Raw genomic sequence first — 20,604 nt, forward strand, 5'->3', positions numbered from 1 at the left:
ACAGTCTTTATTTGTGAAAACCACCACTAATGTGGCCTTCATTGTCAGCATGTGATATGCTACTACATTTATTGAAGGAAATCGTAATCACTGCTAGCGACTACATCATTTTGAATGAAGATGTGCAAACGAAACTCCAGGCACTTATGTTGGTTTAAGCCGGAGTAATGAGCCTTTTAAGTATGTGGGTGGGTATTTTTACTTAAGTAACCACAGGGAGCGCAGGTAATGAGAACAACATTTCTAAAGTTTAAGTAATAGTGAATGTAGAGAAATAATCCTCGGTTAGAAATAAAGCTTGAACTGAACTCTATTTCCACTAACCAACCTGAGGCCACAGAACTTCGCGAATGTCAATGAAGCTCGATGCAAAGCCATGAAATGCAATCACGATCGATAAGAGGCACTTATATAGCGATGAGTGGCCACACCTTGAACGTGGAGACAACCAGACCAAGCGTGAGGCCCCAGACACGGAGTGTGTTGTCCTCGGATCCGGAGACAACGAACAGGCCATTGGGCGCGAACGCCAGGCAGGTGATGGCGGCTGTGTGGCCGTCCAGGTTCGTGTGCGCTTCGCCGGTGCTCATCTGCCACACCTTGAGCTGGCCGTTGCGCGACCCTGCGATGCGCCCAGTCTTCTCGTTATGAAAAAATAGGCTCATGGGAAACTCAGCATAGTTATTTTATATCGAAACATATACGTAAAAACACATAAGCAAAGCTCAATGCATGAAATCAAATGAATGACCCTATTATTTATACTTGTGGGCTAGATGGTGCATAATAACGAAAGAAGCAATACCCATAGTGGACACATCCATATTTCTTCATTTTTCCTGTTATTTTGCTGCGTCCAGAGCTTCGGTAAAATAAATTAGAGTAACCATACTCTCGCGGGATTAATGGGAATGCGAGGGAATTCATCCATCGCAGAGCAACACTAAGGTTGCATGCATTGCTTTCGACGTCCATTTGAAGCATGACAGCGAGCCTAAGTAAATAGTCACTACTATGCATGTAGAAGCTGTTCCCCAAAGAACCCTAAACTTACTGCTCCCTTCCGCCGGTGAAGCGAAGTGCAGAAGAGGGCGTAAGTGCGCGAAGATGAAGATAAAAGCTGTACTGCTCTTTGGGGAGCCATAGAATTATTAAAGTTAACGGAGCCACGAGCCGTTATTTCTTGTTTGAGGAACATAATCACCACAGAATTGTTCGAAGTGGTAGATAGCTTCGCATTTCCTTTAGAAAACCTGGGTTTCGGCTTAGTTGCTCACCGATACCAAATCGTTCGTCTCCCTTGCTTAACCGCCTGGTTCCATGTTGTCTTAGCCGTGCTGGAAGCACACGTATGTATACAAGCCCCTTGGGGCACAGGGGAGGGGTCAGTAGATCTTAAAAAAACATCAAAGACGTACAGTCGTCTGGCTGTTACAGTTGTCTTTGTATGTCACAATCATTTGTTGCGCACGATCGGTCCTGCAATTTCTTTCACTGGCAACAATTGGCCTGTATATGGCTTCTTTTTTTGTTTTGTACTTATACCATGCAAAATACTTACCGATGTTGACGTTACGAAATGGCCACTCTCTATAACAACCATTTTTACACTTGTTTCATCACATGAATTTTCTCGTTCGTACACGAGGTAAACGCATGTTTTTAGGATTCGGCTCCTTCTTTGTGTTGTCCTGCGTGCATTGTTCGTACTCGCTGCACATCATAGTTACTTTATCATGCCAAACCAACTAGGCTACCTTCATAGAAGCACGACATTGGAAGTAGTATATAAGGCAATCAATATGTTTTGCGATTCCTTATAAAATTTGCACATTGGGTAGCAATTTAATCACGCGGCTTCCTATGGCCAACGGTTTGCAGTTGAAGTGGTACAAAATGGAGCTTGAATGGTGTTACGATCGCCGCTGGAGCCAAGTAGAAAGGGGTGTTTGCGGTTCTGTGAACACGTTGCCGAAAGGATGCGGTCCTACTGACAGTCGTCCAAATATGAGTATTGTCCTCCCAACCGGGAAGCGAGGCACAGGCAGTTGCGAAGCCGCGCCGCAAAGGGCTCAATGAGACGACCAAAATGGCTTCGGTCACGCCAGCCTCCTTGAAGATATGGCGGTGACAGCATGGATAACCGTCAGCCCCGCAAAATGAGCTCGACAAGTGCGTTTTTTTTTCATGCTTTCTGGTCGTGCGCTGGTAGTACGAGCGTAGGACGTAGCACCCAGCGGCATTCTCATTCCAAGGAAGAGACGCCTTGGCGCCGGAGGGAGATTGTGGTGCTCACGTTCGCGTCAAAAACGTTGACCAGAGCATGTGTGGGTGGGACCGTCTAAAGTGATGTGTGCACGGTGGTTGGACAAAGCCGTTCCCCCATCTAAGGGTGAGGGGAAAAAACTTTTAATAGCCAGCCGCAGTGTGCTCCTGAGAGAGCCTTCAACGAGATCTTCACGATGTAGGATGACATCTTCATCTAGATGTTTGCCATGCGGCGAGAAATTCTCGCTTGTAAATAATGTAAAACGAACCCTTGTACAGTTTTCCTCATCAGTCTCTTCATGCTCGGCGTCTTTCGCCCCAAGTCTCTGGAGCCGGTAACGGCAAAGAAAACCTCAACAACGGATAGCAGCGGTGGGATTCTGGTCGACCTCTGGTTCCAACTGGTGGCAGCGGTGGGATCCTCAAAACCCCAGATCCAACAATGAGCAGAAGGACTACCGACCATGTATTGCCATGGCTTATTACAGCAATATGTGAGGTTTTAAGTCCCGAAATCGCGATATGTTCATGAGAGACGCCGTAGTGGAGGGCTCCGCAAATTCTGACCACCTGGTGTTCTTTAACGTGCACTGACATCGATGGGCCTCTACCGTTTTATCTGCACCGAAATGCGACCGCCGCGGCCGGGATAGAAGCCGCGACCATCAGGTCTGCAGCCAAGCATCATAACCACTACACTAAAGCGGCGGACTAAAGTATAATCAAGCAGATTAATTTGTACCTACGCAAATATAGTTGCAAATTCTGAGAAACGGAGGGGGCCGGAGGAGGGAAGCTTACCCGTGACAGCTACGCTGCCATCCCTGGAGAGAGCTACGCAAGACACGGGGTCCTTGTGGACGTCCACCTTCTTGGACTTTGGCTGAGGATGGCACATCTCGCTCTTCTTCAGGTAGAAGTTCCACACTACGATCTTGTTGCCAGCCGCCGTGATTAAAAATGTGTCCCTACTTTGAGCCTAGAAAAGAAAGCAACCGAAAAAAAAAAAACCTGAGCGTATAGATGGAGTGTGCCTCAACAAAGTTTAGGCAGAGTTCCAAAATACGTCCGATGCACTGTATGACTATGTGATGAAATGCGTATTGCTGACTACTGCATTGAGTATGTTTCGATTTCCTTATCTTTTTCCATTGCTCAATTAGTCAAGACTTATTAAGCAATTTGCGAAGCACGAAGCTGGGCAATAAATTTACAATGAGAGTGTTGTAGATACGTTCACAAAACGTTTGATTACACAATTATTCCTACTTGCTTATCTATATTTATCAGTGCTTCTCTGCTTACTGGAATGCCGAGATGCCCGAGAAGCGAAAAAAAAAACAAAAAAAAAAACATGAGGTATGCTACTTGCGCACCGCGACACGTTAAAAAATAGTTCCATTGTACGAAAACTGAGACCGAGACCGAACTTTAAATGGCACCACTGGCATCACATGTTCTCTCGCATGCTTCTGACTTAGCCTGCGCATTATTCGAAAACGCAGAAAAATACAGAAGAGCTTTCAGGTCTACTAAAAGCCTCAGGAGTGAGTGCTCACGCTGGCCTTAAGTGGCTCCTTCTAATGTCCCTCCTGTATATAAAACTCTGACGAAAAAAAAAGAAGCAAGGCTAGTAAAACGTGAGAGACATGTCATATCCACCACGTTCCTACAAAATTATCTTTATATCTGACCTTTCAGATGTGCCACGGAACGAAACAAGATCATGGTCGTTCCACACTTATAACGTTTGCAAAAAAGAAGCAAGCACGTATTTCAGTTCTTCTGATGCGCATATTGTGAGGAATGAGGTTTATGAGCAGTAGTTCCTCACAAAACTTACTATAGGGAACTCTGGGTGCTGTGTTCTCTCCACTACATCACAATGAAAATAATGGCCAGTATATATCTTTGTCAGGCTTGATGCATCGAACTACACTCTGATGTTATCATCACACTTTACATTTCAGAAAGGTGAAGTATTAATATAGTTTTCTAAACATAAAATGACACATAGTCTGCGAGATCAAAGGTAATTATTGCAAACCGACACATACGTAATACAATATTAGCGATTGCGACCACTTTGGAAATGGCAAAACTATATTCGAAGCCAAAAAAATGAAATTGAGTTAAATCCATGCACTTCTCGTGCTTTTCAAATGTTAGTCAAACCACCGCATACTTGCCGCTCTTGTAGCAAATGACGATGATCATGTCGATGTTGGCAACCCCTTTTAAATACAACCAGTAGCCATCTGGCCTGTTTTTTTTATAATCGAGACGACACGGTATTACAATCGCGCAAGGATACACTCCGATGGACTGGGATAGACGAAATAGCTTTCATACGTTGCATGCTGTAGTAAGCCAGTGTTTTTAGGCTTTCTTTCTTTCTTTCAATAAAAACTCTAGCGCCAAAGCTAATCGAAGCGTAGCTTTGTAAGAGAGAAAACCTCGAGCAAGCGTCCCTGCTTGCACTCACCTGAATGGCGACCACGGGGGCGTCCGGGTGGGCGGCAAGCGTCTGCACCAGGCGCGCCGAGTGGATGTCGAAGACGAAGGCCTTGCCGTCGCGCGTACCCAACACGCAGCGGCAGTTGTCGCGCGCGAAGCCGATCGCGCTGACTCGGCCTGCGTACCCTTGCAGGCAGTGCACGTCCGAGCCCGTGGTGAGCGAGCGCACGCGCACGCACTGGTCGGCGCAGCCGAGCAGCAGGAACGTGCTGTCGCCCGAGATGCTGAGCCGCTCGACGGCCGCCGGCAGCGAAAGCGTGTTGAGCAGCGTGAATGTCTCCAGACACCAGATGCACACCGTGCAGTCCGAAGATGCTGCGGGAAAAGACACGGCACACGCGAGTGCTCAATAGGCGCGCGTTTGTGTTGCTTACGGACATTCTCAAATAAACTAGGTCCAGGCCAGGTGAGTCTTTTTTTTGCATTTATTAGTAGGTGGCCCAGTAGCCATGACCTTACATAAAGCAGGTGTAATAGATATAATCAGAGCCACCAGCTTTTTGCTTGAATATACATAAAAAAATCGAGCATGGATTTCCCGTGTCCAAACAACATGAAGCGAACATTCCATGAATTGACAAACTGGCTGACCAACCGAATTGAAGAACAGATTCAATTTCTGAAAGACATGCACAAAAACGAAGCCAAGCTAAAGGCCAGTCGACCTGGCATGGCTTTGCTACGCGAAAGAAAAAAAAAGAGAACCATCAGCACGTTGACAAAAGCGTAGATGCTCCCCCCCTCTCCCGTCGGAAAATCATCTTCTATATAGGTCCACCTTTCTTTTCCTGTTCTCCTTATGCCTATACCGAAGTAAAACGAACCGTTATCATTCAAGTTTTCCACTACTTAACGCTATGTTGGACCGATATTTCTTTTAATGTAACAATTTCAGCTCCTTTTATAGCCCCCGTCTTTTTACTGTTCTGTATACATCAAGGCACCTAATCATGAAGGCCTTTCGGGAATTTCTCGGTTAGAGTTTTCCTCCTTGAGACGTATTCTTGAGCACACACGTCTGTGAAGAATGTCTGTGATTGTTATGTTTCTTCACCTCTTTCTTGGATTATAGGGTAGCAAACAGGACACACCTTCTAGTTATTCCTATTACTATCCTTATTTAATATCCTCGATGCCTAATCTCCCTATGTCTCGCTAAGCTCTGGTTAGCATTTTTACAACTGTTGCTGTCGATCGACGTAGACTAACCTCTGTTCCAGCCATTTTTTCTCCCTTAGAGCAGGCCGGTAAACCAGAAACTCGTTTATTCGATCACCCTTCTCTTTCTTCTTCTTTCACTCTTTCTCTCTTTTCAATACAGCAATCTATCTAGTTGTTTGGGACAGATAAATATTTTGGTGAAAGAAAAATATGACGCCAACAATACCATTCTAGAAAACTGTTCATTGTCAGCTGACGATTGATTGATTGATGAATTGATTGATTTTGATTGACTGATTGATTTATTGATTTATATGTGGGGTTCAGCGTCCCAAAACCACCATATAATTATGATACACGCCGTACTGGAGGGCACCGGAAATTTCGACCACCTGGGGTTCTTTACCGTGCACCCAAATCTGAGCACACGGGCCTACAACATTTCCGCCTATTATTTTTCCACCACATCATCCAAAACTAAAGCTGGTAAATTTAGCTGAAGCAAAGAAAAATAATGCAGCAAAGAGAATTTTTGATTAACAAGTTCATTCGTCTCGACATCTGATGGCTGCCAAGAACTAAACACCCAAGCTAAAACAAAAAAAATGTTTGAAAGTTAGAGCGTCTTACAGAAGCATCAACGTTTCATGTATTTTAAGTATTGTTCGGGATTAAAAGCGGCCACCATGTGATTGAAAGGAACTTCTGCTGGCAACGACTGAGACGCGTCTTTGAAATGGAGAATTATGGAAGAAGAGCTGTGGTGGAAACAGATTCATTCTTCTAAAGCTACCGAATTTTGATGTTTGGAGGGAGAAGCCATTACACGAGCGGACGTTTATAGAAACTGCCAGTGGCACCATCCCTGAAAAAAAAAAAAACGTGTGCATGTTTCACAGCCTACACAAAAGAGCTCGAAGAGCTGAAGTATACCGAAGGGAATTCTCAGAAAGGTAGAGAGTACGAAAAAAAAAGGCACGGAAGAAGACACCTTGATAAGACAGCCTTTTTGAATCACGCCTCGTGGCTTTGCAGTGCAACTAACAAGAAGAAATTCTCCGCAGAGAGTGCAGAAATCATTCGCCAGCATACAGCTTTCCGTTTAACTTAGCACAGCGTGCTTGACAGACCGTACATCAGAACATCTTATTCTATTCCGCACAAAGGGATACTCACAAACAGAACCACCTTAGGCTGGATTTTACGAATCTTGGAAAGATTCTGCCGACATCTGTGGCTGCCAGAAATGTACCATGAATTCTTTACTTTTTCTATGACTGGTCCATTACACAAATACCTGGGGTTGATCTCACAAAGTCCTAGTTTTTAAAATAAATCATGGCGCAGTCTAGTAGCCTTCGCTAATGCTTTGAACGACAATGACAGGCGATGGGCGGTGAGTCACTGTCATTACCAGCGCACCTACGTATTACCAATTATGATCAGTATTTAATAAGCACTGATTAAACGAAAAAGCTAAGTTGATCTCTCAAGTTGGAACAGTAAGAAGGAAATGAAATATTGAACTGAAAATACCATCGGTATGATCTCAAAACTATTGCCTATAGGTGCTGCCGATACCCACAACTGTACACCACAGCGGTAGTTTTAGAGCATGAAAATGATAAGTTTCTTACGAGTTAAGCAGTGAATTTACAATTAAGTAATTTCAATGCATCAACTGATGTTCGAAACAACATGTGTTAAAGGGTACTGACACAAAAATTATGGCCTCACGTTTTTTTTTTGCTGCAATGTGTTCCTGAGGGCCTGTTAGTCATGACACGGCCCATGTCTGCAGCGCACGACATATAACTATCACATGCTCATAATTACCGACCAGTGTCAGTTTCGGTTTCAAAAATGACAAGAGCCTGGGTGCACAACTATCACCACCTGGCGGGTGAAACGCTCGACCATGTCAGCACAGAGAACTGTGACGCACTTCCGTGTGGTTCGCGTGAAGTTTTTTCGAATAAGAAACGAACAGAACTATCATCTAACGCGACACTATCAACTCGTGCGCCGTGGCGACAGACTCGCGAGTAGCTGCCGAGTAATAGTCTGCTTGAGCAAAAGCGACCAAAAACAAATGGCGGCTATGACGTCGTCATGACTTGCTGCAGCGTGGTCTTTTGAGGAAAGCAAGGCGTCCCCGAGGGTCCATCCTCTTTGAGGATGTCACTAGCACGATGGAGTCGATCGCTGCGCAAACATCAAAATTAATTTAGAATACTTTCCAATTAAGCTATATTCCCTCTCTGCTCTCTATCTTTAATCTCCCCCATCCCCTTCTAATGCGCATGGAAAGAAACCGGCTGCCTATAGGCTGGTTAACTTCCCTGCCGTTCTTTTCTTTCTATTTTCATTTTCCCATCCTTCACCGTTGATATTTTGCAGATGATATACGCATGTTGACGGGAATGAATTCCGGAAGCTATCAAAACCGTGAAATTTCGTGTCAGTATACCCCTTTAGTACAACGCTAAAGCGTAGCAGGGAAGCTGGTGATGGGCAAGCGTCACGTACCGGTGGCGAAAATGTCGTCGCCGCGGTTGACAGCCACGGCGCTGACGACACCGCGGTGGTTCTCGAGGCGCTGAACCAGCTGCCCGGTGTCCAAGCGCGCCAACACCACTACGCCGATCTCGGAGCCACTCAGCACCAGGTCCTCGGCGTTCGTACACGTAACGCACAGCACACCGGCCACGTGGTGACTGCGACGGAAAGCTAGGGAGTCAAACTCAAGAGGGGATGCTTCTCGCTCGCACTACACTCAGCTTAGCACTCCCTTCAAAGGCAAGCCTAATGGAGTTATAGGAAGGTTGAAGAAAACTACCACCCACGTCACATATACAACCGGTTACACGTTATGAAAGGCAGTATTTGGACACAGGCTCACCTTAGCCTCCTCCTAAGCTCGCCCGTCACCGGATCCCAAACGAGCACGTCTGTGTCCTCGGAGCCGCTTAGCAGGTGCAGGCCCGATGGGGCCATGTGCAGGCAAGTGATGGCGGCCTTGTGGCCTGCGTGAGAGCAATCAATCAATCAATCAATCAAATAATCAATTATTCAATCAATCAATCAATCAGGAGAATGCTCAATCAATCAATCAATTTTAAACCACCACCAGCAAGTAAACACTTCAACCAAACTGAAGACGAAATCAAGTCAGTATACAGGGGGTACACAATGACCCTGTCGAAGTATGAGCAGGTAATAAGAGTGGTTTAACCTGACGAAAACCACGATATGATTATGAGAGGCACCGTAGTGGTGTGATCCGCTAATTTCAACCATGTGGCGTTGTTTAACGTGCCCTGACATCGCACAGAACACGGGTTTCCAGCGTGAACTTCACGCACATCGAAATGCGAGCACCGCGGTGGACAAGAATAATAAAAGTTGTCAATTAATAAATATAGTCCATATATTGGTTTATTTCGAAAGGGTCATCAAGTGAAGAGTTATAGTACAGTGTAGAGGCCACGTATACGAAGACGTGCATGGATCACCCAGTGTTACCGACGGTTCGCACATATATCCGCTCCGCTATCAGCCTTATATTGGCTTCTGTTCATATTCAACTCTTCATTGAAATTGCTCCAGCCACAGTTCAAATAGAGCCCGACGTTTCGAGACCGACTCGGTCCCTTCCTCAGGGGGTGACTGTCTTGGTCATGGAAGTGTCGTCGCGTCGTGTTCTCTCAACACGGCTCCGGTTTTCCCTTTCCACCACGTTTCGGAGACCGTGAACGTACACCGAAGGCATTGTTCCCAGCGAGCGGTTCACGTTGGCAGGCGTATGCTGAATGTGCCAAGACTCGAGCAAGAGCCTCTTTCCCAAATTCCGTTCTGTTTCAATAACAGAAGCGCCGTCTAAGTCAATTTTATGGTCGTGCTTCTCGCAGTGCTCCGCCAGAGCGCTACGTTGCACTTCCATCTTCCTGACGTCGTTCTTGTGTTGGCGCATTCTTTCCGGGAAACACTTGCTCTCGCCTATGTAGCAGGCTGGACACCCAGAACACGACACTTTGTAGACAACGCCCGGGTGTAGCTCCCTCGGAGGTCGGTCTTTCGGCCGCGGTAGCAAGCGAGCGAGCGTCGAAACAGGTTTATGGATTACCGTGACCCCGGCTTTTCCTAGGACTCGCGAGAGCTGTTCACTTATGCCCGGCACATATGGAATGGCGACGCGGTTGTTTGGCGTCTTCGTTTCTCTCGTGTGCGGTGGTGTGGCCAGGGCGGAAAGGGGGTCGGGCGGTGTGTCGCTTGCAGGTGTCTTTCCGCGGTGCGGTGGTTGTCGTCTCGACAAACGGCGTGACGCCCGGCGGATGAACGCTTCTGTGTAGCCATTCCTTCGTAGCTCGGCGACAATCCTCTTTTCTTCTTTCTTCCTCTCACCTTCCGACGTGCAGATTACTCGTGCACGTGAAAGGAGTGCCGAAACCACTGAAGCTTTGTGGGCAGTTGGATGACAGGACGCAAAATGCAAATACCTGCCGGTGTGAGTTGGCTTTCTATACACCGAAAAGGTCATGCGCTCGCCCTGTCGTCTGACTAAAACATCGAGAAACGGAAGCGCCCCGTCTCGCTCTCGTTCCACCGTGAACTGTATCGCTTGGTCGATGGAGTTTAGATGTTCGAGGAAGCTGTCTACTGCTGCCTTCTTTATTATGCAAAAACAGTCATCCACGTACCTCACAAATACTTTCGGCCTGTCAATAAAGGAGCCCAGTGCCGTCTCTTCTATGTGTTCCATTGTGAGGTTCGCAGCCGTAACGGAGATCGCTGCTCCCATCGCGGTCCCGCTGGCTTGTCTGTAGAAGCTCCCGTTGACGCTGAAATACGTCCCCTTGAGGCAGTATTCCAGTAGGCGACACAGTTCGTCGACGCCCAGGCAGGTTCTTTCATCCAAGTGCTCGTCTTGGTTCAACGCTGCTCGTGCGCTAGATACCGCTAGTGCTACGGGCACACTGGTGAACAGGGACACGACGTCGAACGAGACGAAGCACTCATCGCTGCTCACGGTCACATCTCTCATGCGCTCCAAGAAGTGGCTGGCGTCGCGTATGTGGGTTGGTGTTTGCCCCACGAGCGGCGCGAGAGTCCGGTGGAGATACTTGGACAGCGCCCGGAGTGGAGATGTTGTAAAATCCACGATAGGACGGAGCGGAACTGTGGGCTTGTGGGTCTTGGGAAGCCCGTAAAATTCTGGTGCAGAGCCGTTCCGGCAGATGAGCTGGAGGTATGTGTTTCTCGCCTTCGGGTGCGCTTTAAAGATATCCGCCAGGAGCTTGTTCATTTCCCTTTGGACACTTGGTGTGGAGTCCTTCGTCAGCTTTTCGTAGGCCGGACTGTCCAGGAGGTCTCGCACTTTGTCGTTGTATGCCTCCCTGTCGAGCAGGACCATCGCGTTCCCTTTGTCGGCCGGGAGGATGACAACCTTATCATCATTTCGGAGCGCATGGATCGCCTTACACTCCTCTCTCGACAGGTTGTGCTCACGGCGCTTTCCTATTTTTGATAGTACGCCGATAGCCTTGAGACGCACGTTCTCCCGAATGCCGCTGTCGAGTCGCCTTATGCCTTCCTCCGTAGCCGCGATGATCTTCGGCAGTGACGGACGTGTCGTGGTCGTGTTGAAGTTGTGTCCCATTTGCCAGCACGCTGTGCTCTGTCGGGGAGAGTTGTTTGGAGGACAGATTGACGACGAAATTCTCGTTGTCAGGACTGTAGTGGTGTTTTTCTCCTTGAAGCGTCGCAAGCTTACTTTTGTGAGTCGCTTGTTGTTCCAGCGCTGTTGTTGCAGCCACATATCGTGCGAACTCCTCCAGTGACGGAAAGATGTCGGGCAGTCGATGTTGGAGTTGCCGAAGTAGAAAGAACAGATCTAATTCCTTCTTCTTGATGACGCTGTGGCACTCATGGATTCGGGCTTTTAGTAGCCGCCGTTCAGCTTGTGCGATGATCTTGTTGCCCTCCGCCGTGTGCACCAGGCGCTCGAGCTGAAGGCTTCGTGGTATCACGTTCCTCTCCCGACAGGTCCTCGTGAAGTCGAGATGGTTGCGGTAGGTCGTGACACCGCGTGCTACGTTCACGTACCGCTTTGCGAGGAGCGCTGCTTCCTGACCCAAGTCACTGCGTAATGACTTAAACGTAAACATTTTGACAGCAATCTGTCTGGCTGGGTAGAAAAGTTTAGAAAATTGAAATTGCTCCAGCCACAGTTCAAATAGAGCCCGACGTTTCGAGACTGACTCGGTCTCGAAACGTCCTTTCACGTGCACGAGTAATCTGCACGTCGGAAGGTGAGAGGAAGAAAGAAGAAAAGAGGATTGTCACCGAGCTACGAAGGAATGGCTACACAGAAGCGTTCATCCGCCGGGCGTCACGCCGTTTGTCGAGACGACAACCACCGCACCGCGGAAAGACACCTGCAAGCGACACACCACCCGACCCCCTTTCCGCCCTGGCCACACCACCGCACACGAGAGAAACGAAGACGCCAAACAACCGCGTCGCCATTCCATATGTGCCGGGCATAAGTGAACAGCTCTCGCGAGTCCTAGGAAAAGCCGGGGTCACGGTAATCCATAAACCTGTTTCGACGCTCGCTCGCTTGCTACCGCGGCCGAAAGACCGACCTCCGAGGGAGCTACACCCGGGCGTTGTCTACAAAGTGTCGTGTTCTGGGTGTCCAGCCTGCTACATAGGCGAGAGCAAGTGTTTCCCGGAAAGAATGCGCCAACACAAGAACGACGTCAGGAAGATGGAAGTGCAACGTAGCGCTCTGGCGGAGCACTGCGAGAAGCACGACCATAAAATTGACTTAGACGGCGCTTCTGTTATTGAAACAGAACGGAATTTGGGAAAGAGGCTCTTGCTCGAGTCTTGGCACATTCAGCATACGCCTGCCAACGTGAACCGCTCGCTGGGAACAATGCCTTCGGTGTACGTTCACGGTCTCCGAAACGTGGTGGAAAGGGAAAACCGGAGCCGTGATGAGAGAACACGACGCGACGACACTTCCATGACCAAGACAGTCACCCCCTGAGGAAGGGACCGAGTCGGTCTCGAAACGTCGGGCTCTATTTGAACTGTGGCTGGAGCAATTTCAATTTTCTAAACTTTTCTACCCAGCCAGAGAAATTGCTGTCAAAATGTTTACGTTTAAGTCATTACGCAGTGACTTCGGTCAGGAAGCAGCGCTCCTCGCAAAGCGGTACGTGAACGTAGCACGCGGCGTCACGACCTACCGCAACCATCTCGACTTCACGAGGACCTGTCGGGAGAGGAACGTGATACGACGAAGCCTTCAGCTCAAGGGCCTGGTGCACACGGCGGAGGGCAACAAGATCATCGCACAAGCAGAACGGCGGCTACTAAACGCCCGAATCCATGAGTGCCACAGCGTCATCAAGAAGAAGGAATTAGACCTGTTCTTTCTACGACGGCAACTCCAACATCGACTGCCCGACATCTTTCCGTCACTGGAGGAGTTCGCACGAAATGTGGCTGCAACAACAGCGCAGGAACAACAAGCGACCCACAAAAGTAAGCTTGCGACGCTTCAAGGAGAAAAACACCACTACAGTCCAGACAACGAGAATTTCGTCGTCAATCTGTCCTCCAAACAACTCTCCCCGACAGAGCACAGCATGCTGGCAAAAGGGACACAACTTCAACACGACCACGACACGTCCGTCACTGCCGAAGATCATCGCGGCTACGGAGGAAGGCATAAGGCGACTCGACAGCGGCATTCGGGAGAACATGCGTCTCAAGGCTATCGGCGTACTATCAAAAATAGGAAAGCGCCGTGAGCACAACCTGTCGAGAGAGGAGTGTAAGGCGATCCATGCGCTCCGAAATGATGATAAGGTTGTCATCCTCCCGGCCGACAAAGGGAACGCAATGGTCCTGCTCGACAGGGAGGCATACAACGACAAAGTGCGAGACCTGCTGGACAGTCCGGCCTACGAAAAGCTGACGAAGGACCCCACACCAAGTGTCCAAAGGGAAATGAACAAGGTCCTGGCGGATATCTTTAAAGCGCACCCGAAGGCGAGAAACACAAACCTCCAGCTCATCTGCCGGAACGGCTCTGCACCAGGATTTTACGGGCTTCCCAAGACCCACAAGCCCACAGTTCCGCTCCGTCCTATCGTGAATTTTACAACATCTCCACTCCGGGCGCTGTCCAAGTATCTCCACCGGACTCTCGCGCCGCTCGTGGGGCAAACACCAACCCACATACGCGACGCCAGCCACTTCTTGGAGCGCGTGAGAGATGTGACCGTGAGCAGCGATGAGTGCTTCGTCTCGTTCGACGTCGTGTCCCTGTTCACCAGTGTGCCCGTAGCACTAGCGGTATCTAGCGCACGAGCAGCGTTGAACCAAGACGAGCTCTTGGATGAAAGAACCTGCCTGGGCGTCGACGAACTGTGTCGCCTACTGGAATACTGCCTCAAGGGGACGTATTTCAGCGTCAACGGGAGCTTCTACAGACAAGCCAGCGGGACCGCGATGGGAGCGGCGATCTCCGTTACGGCTGCGAACCTCACAATGGAACACATAGAAGAGACGGCACTGGGCTCCTTTATTGACAGGCCGAAAGTATTTGTGAGGTACGTGGATGACTGTTTTTGCATAATAAAGAAGGCAGCAGTAGACAGCTTCCTCGAACATCTAAACTCCATCGACCAAGCGATACAGTTCACGGTGGAACGAGAGCGAGACGGGGCGCTTCCGTTTCTCGATGTTTTAGTCAGACGACAGGGCGAGCGCATGACCTTTTCGGTGTATAGAAAGCCAACTCACACCGGCAGGTATTTGCATTTTGCGTCCTGTCATCCAACTGCCCACAAAGCTTCAGTGGTTTCGGCACTCCTTTCACGTGCACGAGTAATCTGCACGTCGGAAGGTGAGAGGAAGAAAGAAGAAAAGAGGATTGTCGCCGAGCTACGAAGGAATGGCTACACAGAAGCGTTCATCCGCCGGGCGTCACGCCGTTTGTCGAGACGACAACCACCGCACCGCGGAAAGACACCTGCAAGCGACACACCGCCCGACCCCCTTTCTGCCCTGGCCACACCACCGCACACGAGAGAAACGAAGACGCCAAACAACCGCGTCGCCATTCCATATGTGCCGGGCATAAGTGAACAGCTCTCGCGAGTCCTAGGAAAAGCCGGGGTCACGGTAATCCATAAACCTGTTTCGACGCTCGCTCGCTTGCTACCGCGGCCGAAAGACCGACCTCCGAGGGAGCTACACCCGGGCGTTGTCTACAAAGTGTCGTGTTCTGGGTGTCCAGCCTGCTACATAGGCGAGAGCAAGTGTTTCCCGGAAAGAATGCGCCAACACAAGAACGACGTCAGGAAGATGGAAGTGCAACGTAGCGCTCTGGCGGAGCACTGCGAGAAGCACGACCATAAAATTGACTTAGACGGCGCTTCTGTTATTGAAACAGAACGGAATTTGGGAAAGAGGCTCTTGCTCGAGTCTTGGCACATTCAGCATACGCCTGCCAACGTGAACCACTCGCTGGGAACAATGCCTTCGGTGTACGTTCACGGTCTCCGAAACGTGGTGGAAAGGGAAAACCGGAGCCGTGGTGAGAGAACACGACGCGACGACACTTCCATGACCAAGACAGTCACCCCCTGAGGAAGGGACCGAGTCGGTCTCGAAACGTCGGGCTCTATTTGAACTGTGGCTGGAGCAATTTCAATTTTCTAAACTTTTCTACCCAGCCAGACAGATTGCTGTCAAAATGTTTACGTTTAACTCTATTCATGCATTTTTCCGTGCACTAGCGTTCTTGCACTAGCTCAATGTTTATTTATCGAATGCATTAGTTAGGAGGAAGGGGTGTCATTACCTTCCCTCGCAAACTTTTTCACCGGACATTCTTGGTATATATTCAGTCGCACGCATGCGTCATGAAAACGTCCTTACTTAATTTTAAGCACTGATAATTCATATTTGAAGGTACAAGATCACTAGGCAGATCGTATTATCGATTAAGGGAGATAATGACGTTGAAGAGCATTTACACCATGGTCGAGAAAGGCAACGTTACGCTAGTCTACTCATGAATAGACTCACTCAGGCTCACTTAGACTCAAGTCAAGCTGTGAATCTGGCTGAGCAATAGGCTGGTCAGTTTGAGTCCTAGTGAGTCCGCACAGCAAGCTGCTTGCACAGCAAGTGCCTGTTGTGCAAGCATCTGCATTCCGGTGAATGATTTTGTTCCTTTTGAGGTGCGCGTGGCCCCGCCACAGTGGTCTAGTGGCAAAGGTACTCGGCTGCTGACCCGCAGGTCGCGGGATGGAATCCCGGCTGTGGTGGCTGCATTTCCGATGAAGGCGGAAATAATGTAGGCCCGTGTGCTCATATTTGGGTGCACGTTAAAGAACCCCAGGTGGTCGAAATTTCCGAAGCTCTCCACTACGGCGTCTCTCATAATCATATGGTGGTTTTGGGACGTTAAACACAACATATCATCATCATCGAAATGCGCGTGCCATGCAGCCATTTCAGCTTCCTTTTGCCTAGCATTAAAATTGAACCTTATGCATCGACTAAAAGTTAGACGACGATGGCTTCGCTCAATGCAGAACATAAAAACACAGTCCATGACAAAATGATGGTCGCCTGCGGTGGTATTGGTTTATAGCCAGCAATTTATGGGGCTTATCTTGCACTGAAATATTCTTTCACAGTCCATTTTGCATAGGTACATTTGGACTTCAAATTTTATTTGCTGAACACTGTTATAGCAATTGATAGGTGATCTTGTCACAGCCTATTTAATCTCATTGGAGATACCATAACTAATAAGACTGATACAATTTTCTCGTGTAATCGATTACTGACACAAAAAAATGAATTGCACTAAATCTCCATATAGCAATATCGCTCTTTTATACGGCGACGCGGCATTGGCCGCCTAAAACGAAGTTTGAACACTACTGTACTAAGCATAGAGAGGCAACAAGCGCGCTTTTTATACTCGGCAAAGTGGATGTGAGATTCTTGTCTGCGAGAGACCGTCCCGCCCGACTGAGCGAATGCTGACCGTGGTCTAGACAATATAAGCGACTTTGCTACACAAGCTGTGTTGTATGATGTTAAAGAGCTGTACGAACCCGGTCCGAAGCATAGCAATATGAATAAGCGTATTCCGAGATTCGTCTATCGCCTCTGCAGCGGCCAAAACAGGCTCGTCCTATGACGCGCATCCCGTACGGACAGCCCAGAATGTTCCAGCAACCATTCAGTTTCGTCGTATTCACCCAGAAGCTGTCCCAATTTTTTAAATATTTTTCTTTATGTTAGTAGGTTGAGTGGTACGCCGCGAAAAATAAAGCGAGCCATTCCACTCAGCGGAATGCGGGCACACTGCTGCGTCGGTGATCGCAGTCACGACACTTTCTCTTTCGTGTCCGTGCGCCCACTCGCAGTTTATTTTTTTATTTTGGTAGCAATAACAGGGACCCTCTCCGCTGAATTTCGACGCCCGCGTCGGCATCACTCACCGTGTATGTATATTTATCTATATATCTGTAAATGCAACAAATAAAAACAATCGAGAAAAAGAGTCACAGCTTCTCCGCAAACGCGAAGTAGTGAACGTGATAGCAACAAATTAGACGGTCACGCGCAGAATAGAAAGTAGATCGTACACGACGCTTCTCACGCTCAAATGACGCATGAAACACCCTCACAGGTACATATGCACGCGAATGAGCGTCTTCACTGTGTCTGAAAAGCACGCGCTTTTCGCATACGGAGACTGCAATGATCGCAGTGACCATTGTGCGCCCGGTAACTACAACCGAATCGTTCCAGGCAAAGCCCGAGACCAGCCAAGGCGTACGATCCTCCACTCCTCCCCACCGCGAGATAAGGGCGTGCGAGGAAGCGTCGCTCCTCTCCTCTGAGCGGGGCAAAGTACGCGTGGTTGATTAGAGCGCGCGCCACTGTGCGATCTGTCGATGCGCGCTCATTGCGCCATCTTGCTGGTAGTGCCGAAAACACGATAATTCCCCCCGAGATGCTCTTCACCAGCAGTAAGTGGTAGATATGAATAGCTTGCCGTTTGAACGGTGGTTAACGCCTCGCACTCACGATTCACAGGACCCACGTTGGATTTCACGCACCAGAGTATTTTTCTGGTTTTTCTTCTTTCTTGAACTTTCATGAAGCGTTAACTGCTGAGCCACTGAGGAGTCCCTACTTGAACGTTCAAACTGCAAGCTATTTATATCTACCACTTACCGCTATTCACGTAAATATCGGGGAGAGGGGGACTATAGTAATTGCACCATTACCAGCAATATGGCGCAACGAGAGCGCGTCGCCACATCATCACGACGCGGCCGCGAGTGCTCTAATATCCCACGCTTGCTTTGCCCGTGGTGCAGAGGAGGTGGACGCTCACTCAGGTGCCCTTATCTCGCGGTGGGTAGGATCATACCATGGCCGCTGGATGAAAGAGCGCATGGTACGGCCTGCCTCGTCGGGCGCCTTTCTATGGGAGAGCACGTGTCAGCTGTAGGGTCAGTTGCGGCCGCTGCAGCGCGATGGGGCGGGGACGGGAGGGACGGGAAAACGAGTGACGCTGGCTCTCTCGGGGAGGCAGCCGCAGCGAATTAGCTGGAGTTTGTTATAACAGTGACCCACTCAGTTGTTCTAATCAGTGTTTGTTTTAATCTCATTTATCGCAGCGATGATATATCGCGTATTTAGTAGACTACGAGGCGCTATCTAGTTAAAAAGTCAATTGATTGTTTCGGTGCATGCCGAACACCTGACGTTTTTTTTTTTCAGAACCAGCTTCTTGTTTAAGGCTGAATGAAAAATCCACAATACATGTAGCTGAATGATATGGCGCGGAATGCAGGACGAAGTCGTTGTTCTATTTATGAAGATGCCTTAAACTAACGCATTTTAGTTTTTGTGACATTTATACAGCACTTTGGCGTTTTCTCAGCCGGAATGCTTGGCAAATAGTTCTTTGGACACTTGACAATAAACGTTAATAGTTTTCATATGCTGAAAGCGTATGAAAGAGACATAATTTGAATATGTTTATGTTATCCGGTACACGGTATTGTGCCGAAAAGTAATTCAGCTTCAAACGCTGGATAAAAGAAGTTTTTAAAAACATGGTGACGCGCTCCTCGTAACTTTATTGAAGATGCTGCGAAAATATTAAAAGTGGCATTTAAATGTCTTGATAATTCTTACTAGGCAGAGCAATATATATATATATATATATATATATATATATATATATATATATATATATATATATATATATATATATATAGCTGCGGCGATGGCGTAGTGGTTAGAGCATCCGCCTCGCATGCAAGAGGTCCGTGGTTCAAATCCCGGTACCGCGCAGTTCCCAACCGGATTAAAAAAAAATCCGCGTGTTGATGGAACTGCATTAAGAGGCCTGGGGTGCGGCCTCACCGGCAAACACCGCCGAGAACGCACTCCCTCACCAGAGAAGGATTGGCCATTCTGGTGCAGTATCTGGCCACTACCTCCCACATGCTTACGTCAAATAACTCACGGCCCTCAGTCCCCAGCAGCTGCGAAGCAACTGACCACGGCGGCGGTCAGATCTGCAACGCAGCAGAGGGTGCTAAGAATCTCTGGATCCGGACAGGCCGCCATTGGATTCTGAACTTGGCAACGTTTAATGCTAGAACCTTATCTAGTGAGGGAAGTATAGCTGTACTATTCGAGGAGCTAGAGGGTGTAAAATGGGACATAATTGGGCTCAGTGAGGTTAGGAGGACAGATGAGGCCTATATGGTGCTACAGAATGGGCACGTCCTTTGCTACAGGGGCTTGGCAGACAGAAGAGAACTGGGAGTGGGGTTCCTAATTCACAGAAACATAGCTGGCAACATAGAGGAATACTATAGCATCAATGAAAGGGTGGTAGGTATCGTAATTAAACTGAATAAAAGATACAAGTTGAAGGTAGTACAGGCTTACGCGCCTACATCCAGCCATGATGACGCTTCAGTTGAAAGCTTCTATGAAGACGTGGAATCGGCAATGAGTAAGGTAAAAACACAGTATACTATAGTGATGGGCGACTTTAATGCAAAGGTAGGGAAGAATCAGGCTGGAGACCAGGCAGTAGGAGATTATGGCATCGGTACTAGAAACGCCAGAGGAGAGCTACTAGTAGAATTCGCAGAACGCAATAATTTACGGATTTTGAATACCTTCTACCGAAAACGAGAAAACCGCAAGTGGACATGGAGGAGCCCTAATGGCGAAAATAAGAACGGAATAGACTTTATAATGAGTGCACACCCTGGAATCGTGCAGGATGTGGAAGTGATTGGCAAGGTACGATGCAGTGACCATAGAATGGTACGGTCTCGAATTTGCCTAGACTTGAAGAAGGAACGACAGAAACTGATACGCAAGAAGCCAATCAATCAGCTAGCACTGAGAGGGAAAGTACAGGAATTCAGAGTGTCGCTGCAGAACAGGTACTCGGCTCTTAGTGAGGAAACCAACCTTAGCGTAGATACAATGAATGATAATCTGACGAGTATCATTACGGAGTGTGCAGTGGAAGTTGGAGGCAGGGTAGTTAGACAGGACACTGGCAAG

The 20,604-nt window shown here is 48.4% G+C and overlaps 1 protein-coding gene across 1 annotated transcript in view; it reads right to left on the reverse strand.

Annotated features, from left to right (window-relative positions):
* LOC142776281 (protein qui-1-like) overlaps nucleotides 1–20,604 on the reverse strand; it is a 316,351-nt gene that overhangs the window by 33,830 nt on the left and 261,917 nt on the right. Inside the window, exons 16-20 of the mRNA XM_075879661.1 lie at nucleotides 8,849–8,972; nucleotides 8,476–8,663; nucleotides 4,754–5,100; nucleotides 3,070–3,247; nucleotides 432–622 (exon numbers count right to left, since the gene is read on the reverse strand). Coding sequence (XP_075735776.1) covers nucleotides 432–622; nucleotides 3,070–3,247; nucleotides 4,754–5,100; nucleotides 8,476–8,663; nucleotides 8,849–8,972 — 1,028 coding nt within the window. The remainder of the gene's footprint in view (nucleotides 1–431; nucleotides 623–3,069; nucleotides 3,248–4,753; nucleotides 5,101–8,475; nucleotides 8,664–8,848; nucleotides 8,973–20,604) is intronic.

Source organism: Rhipicephalus microplus, chromosome X, assembly GCF_043290135.1.
Source record: "Rhipicephalus microplus isolate Deutch F79 chromosome X, USDA_Rmic, whole genome shotgun sequence".
Classification (NCBI taxonomy): domain Eukaryota; kingdom Metazoa; phylum Arthropoda; class Arachnida; order Ixodida; family Ixodidae; genus Rhipicephalus; species Rhipicephalus microplus.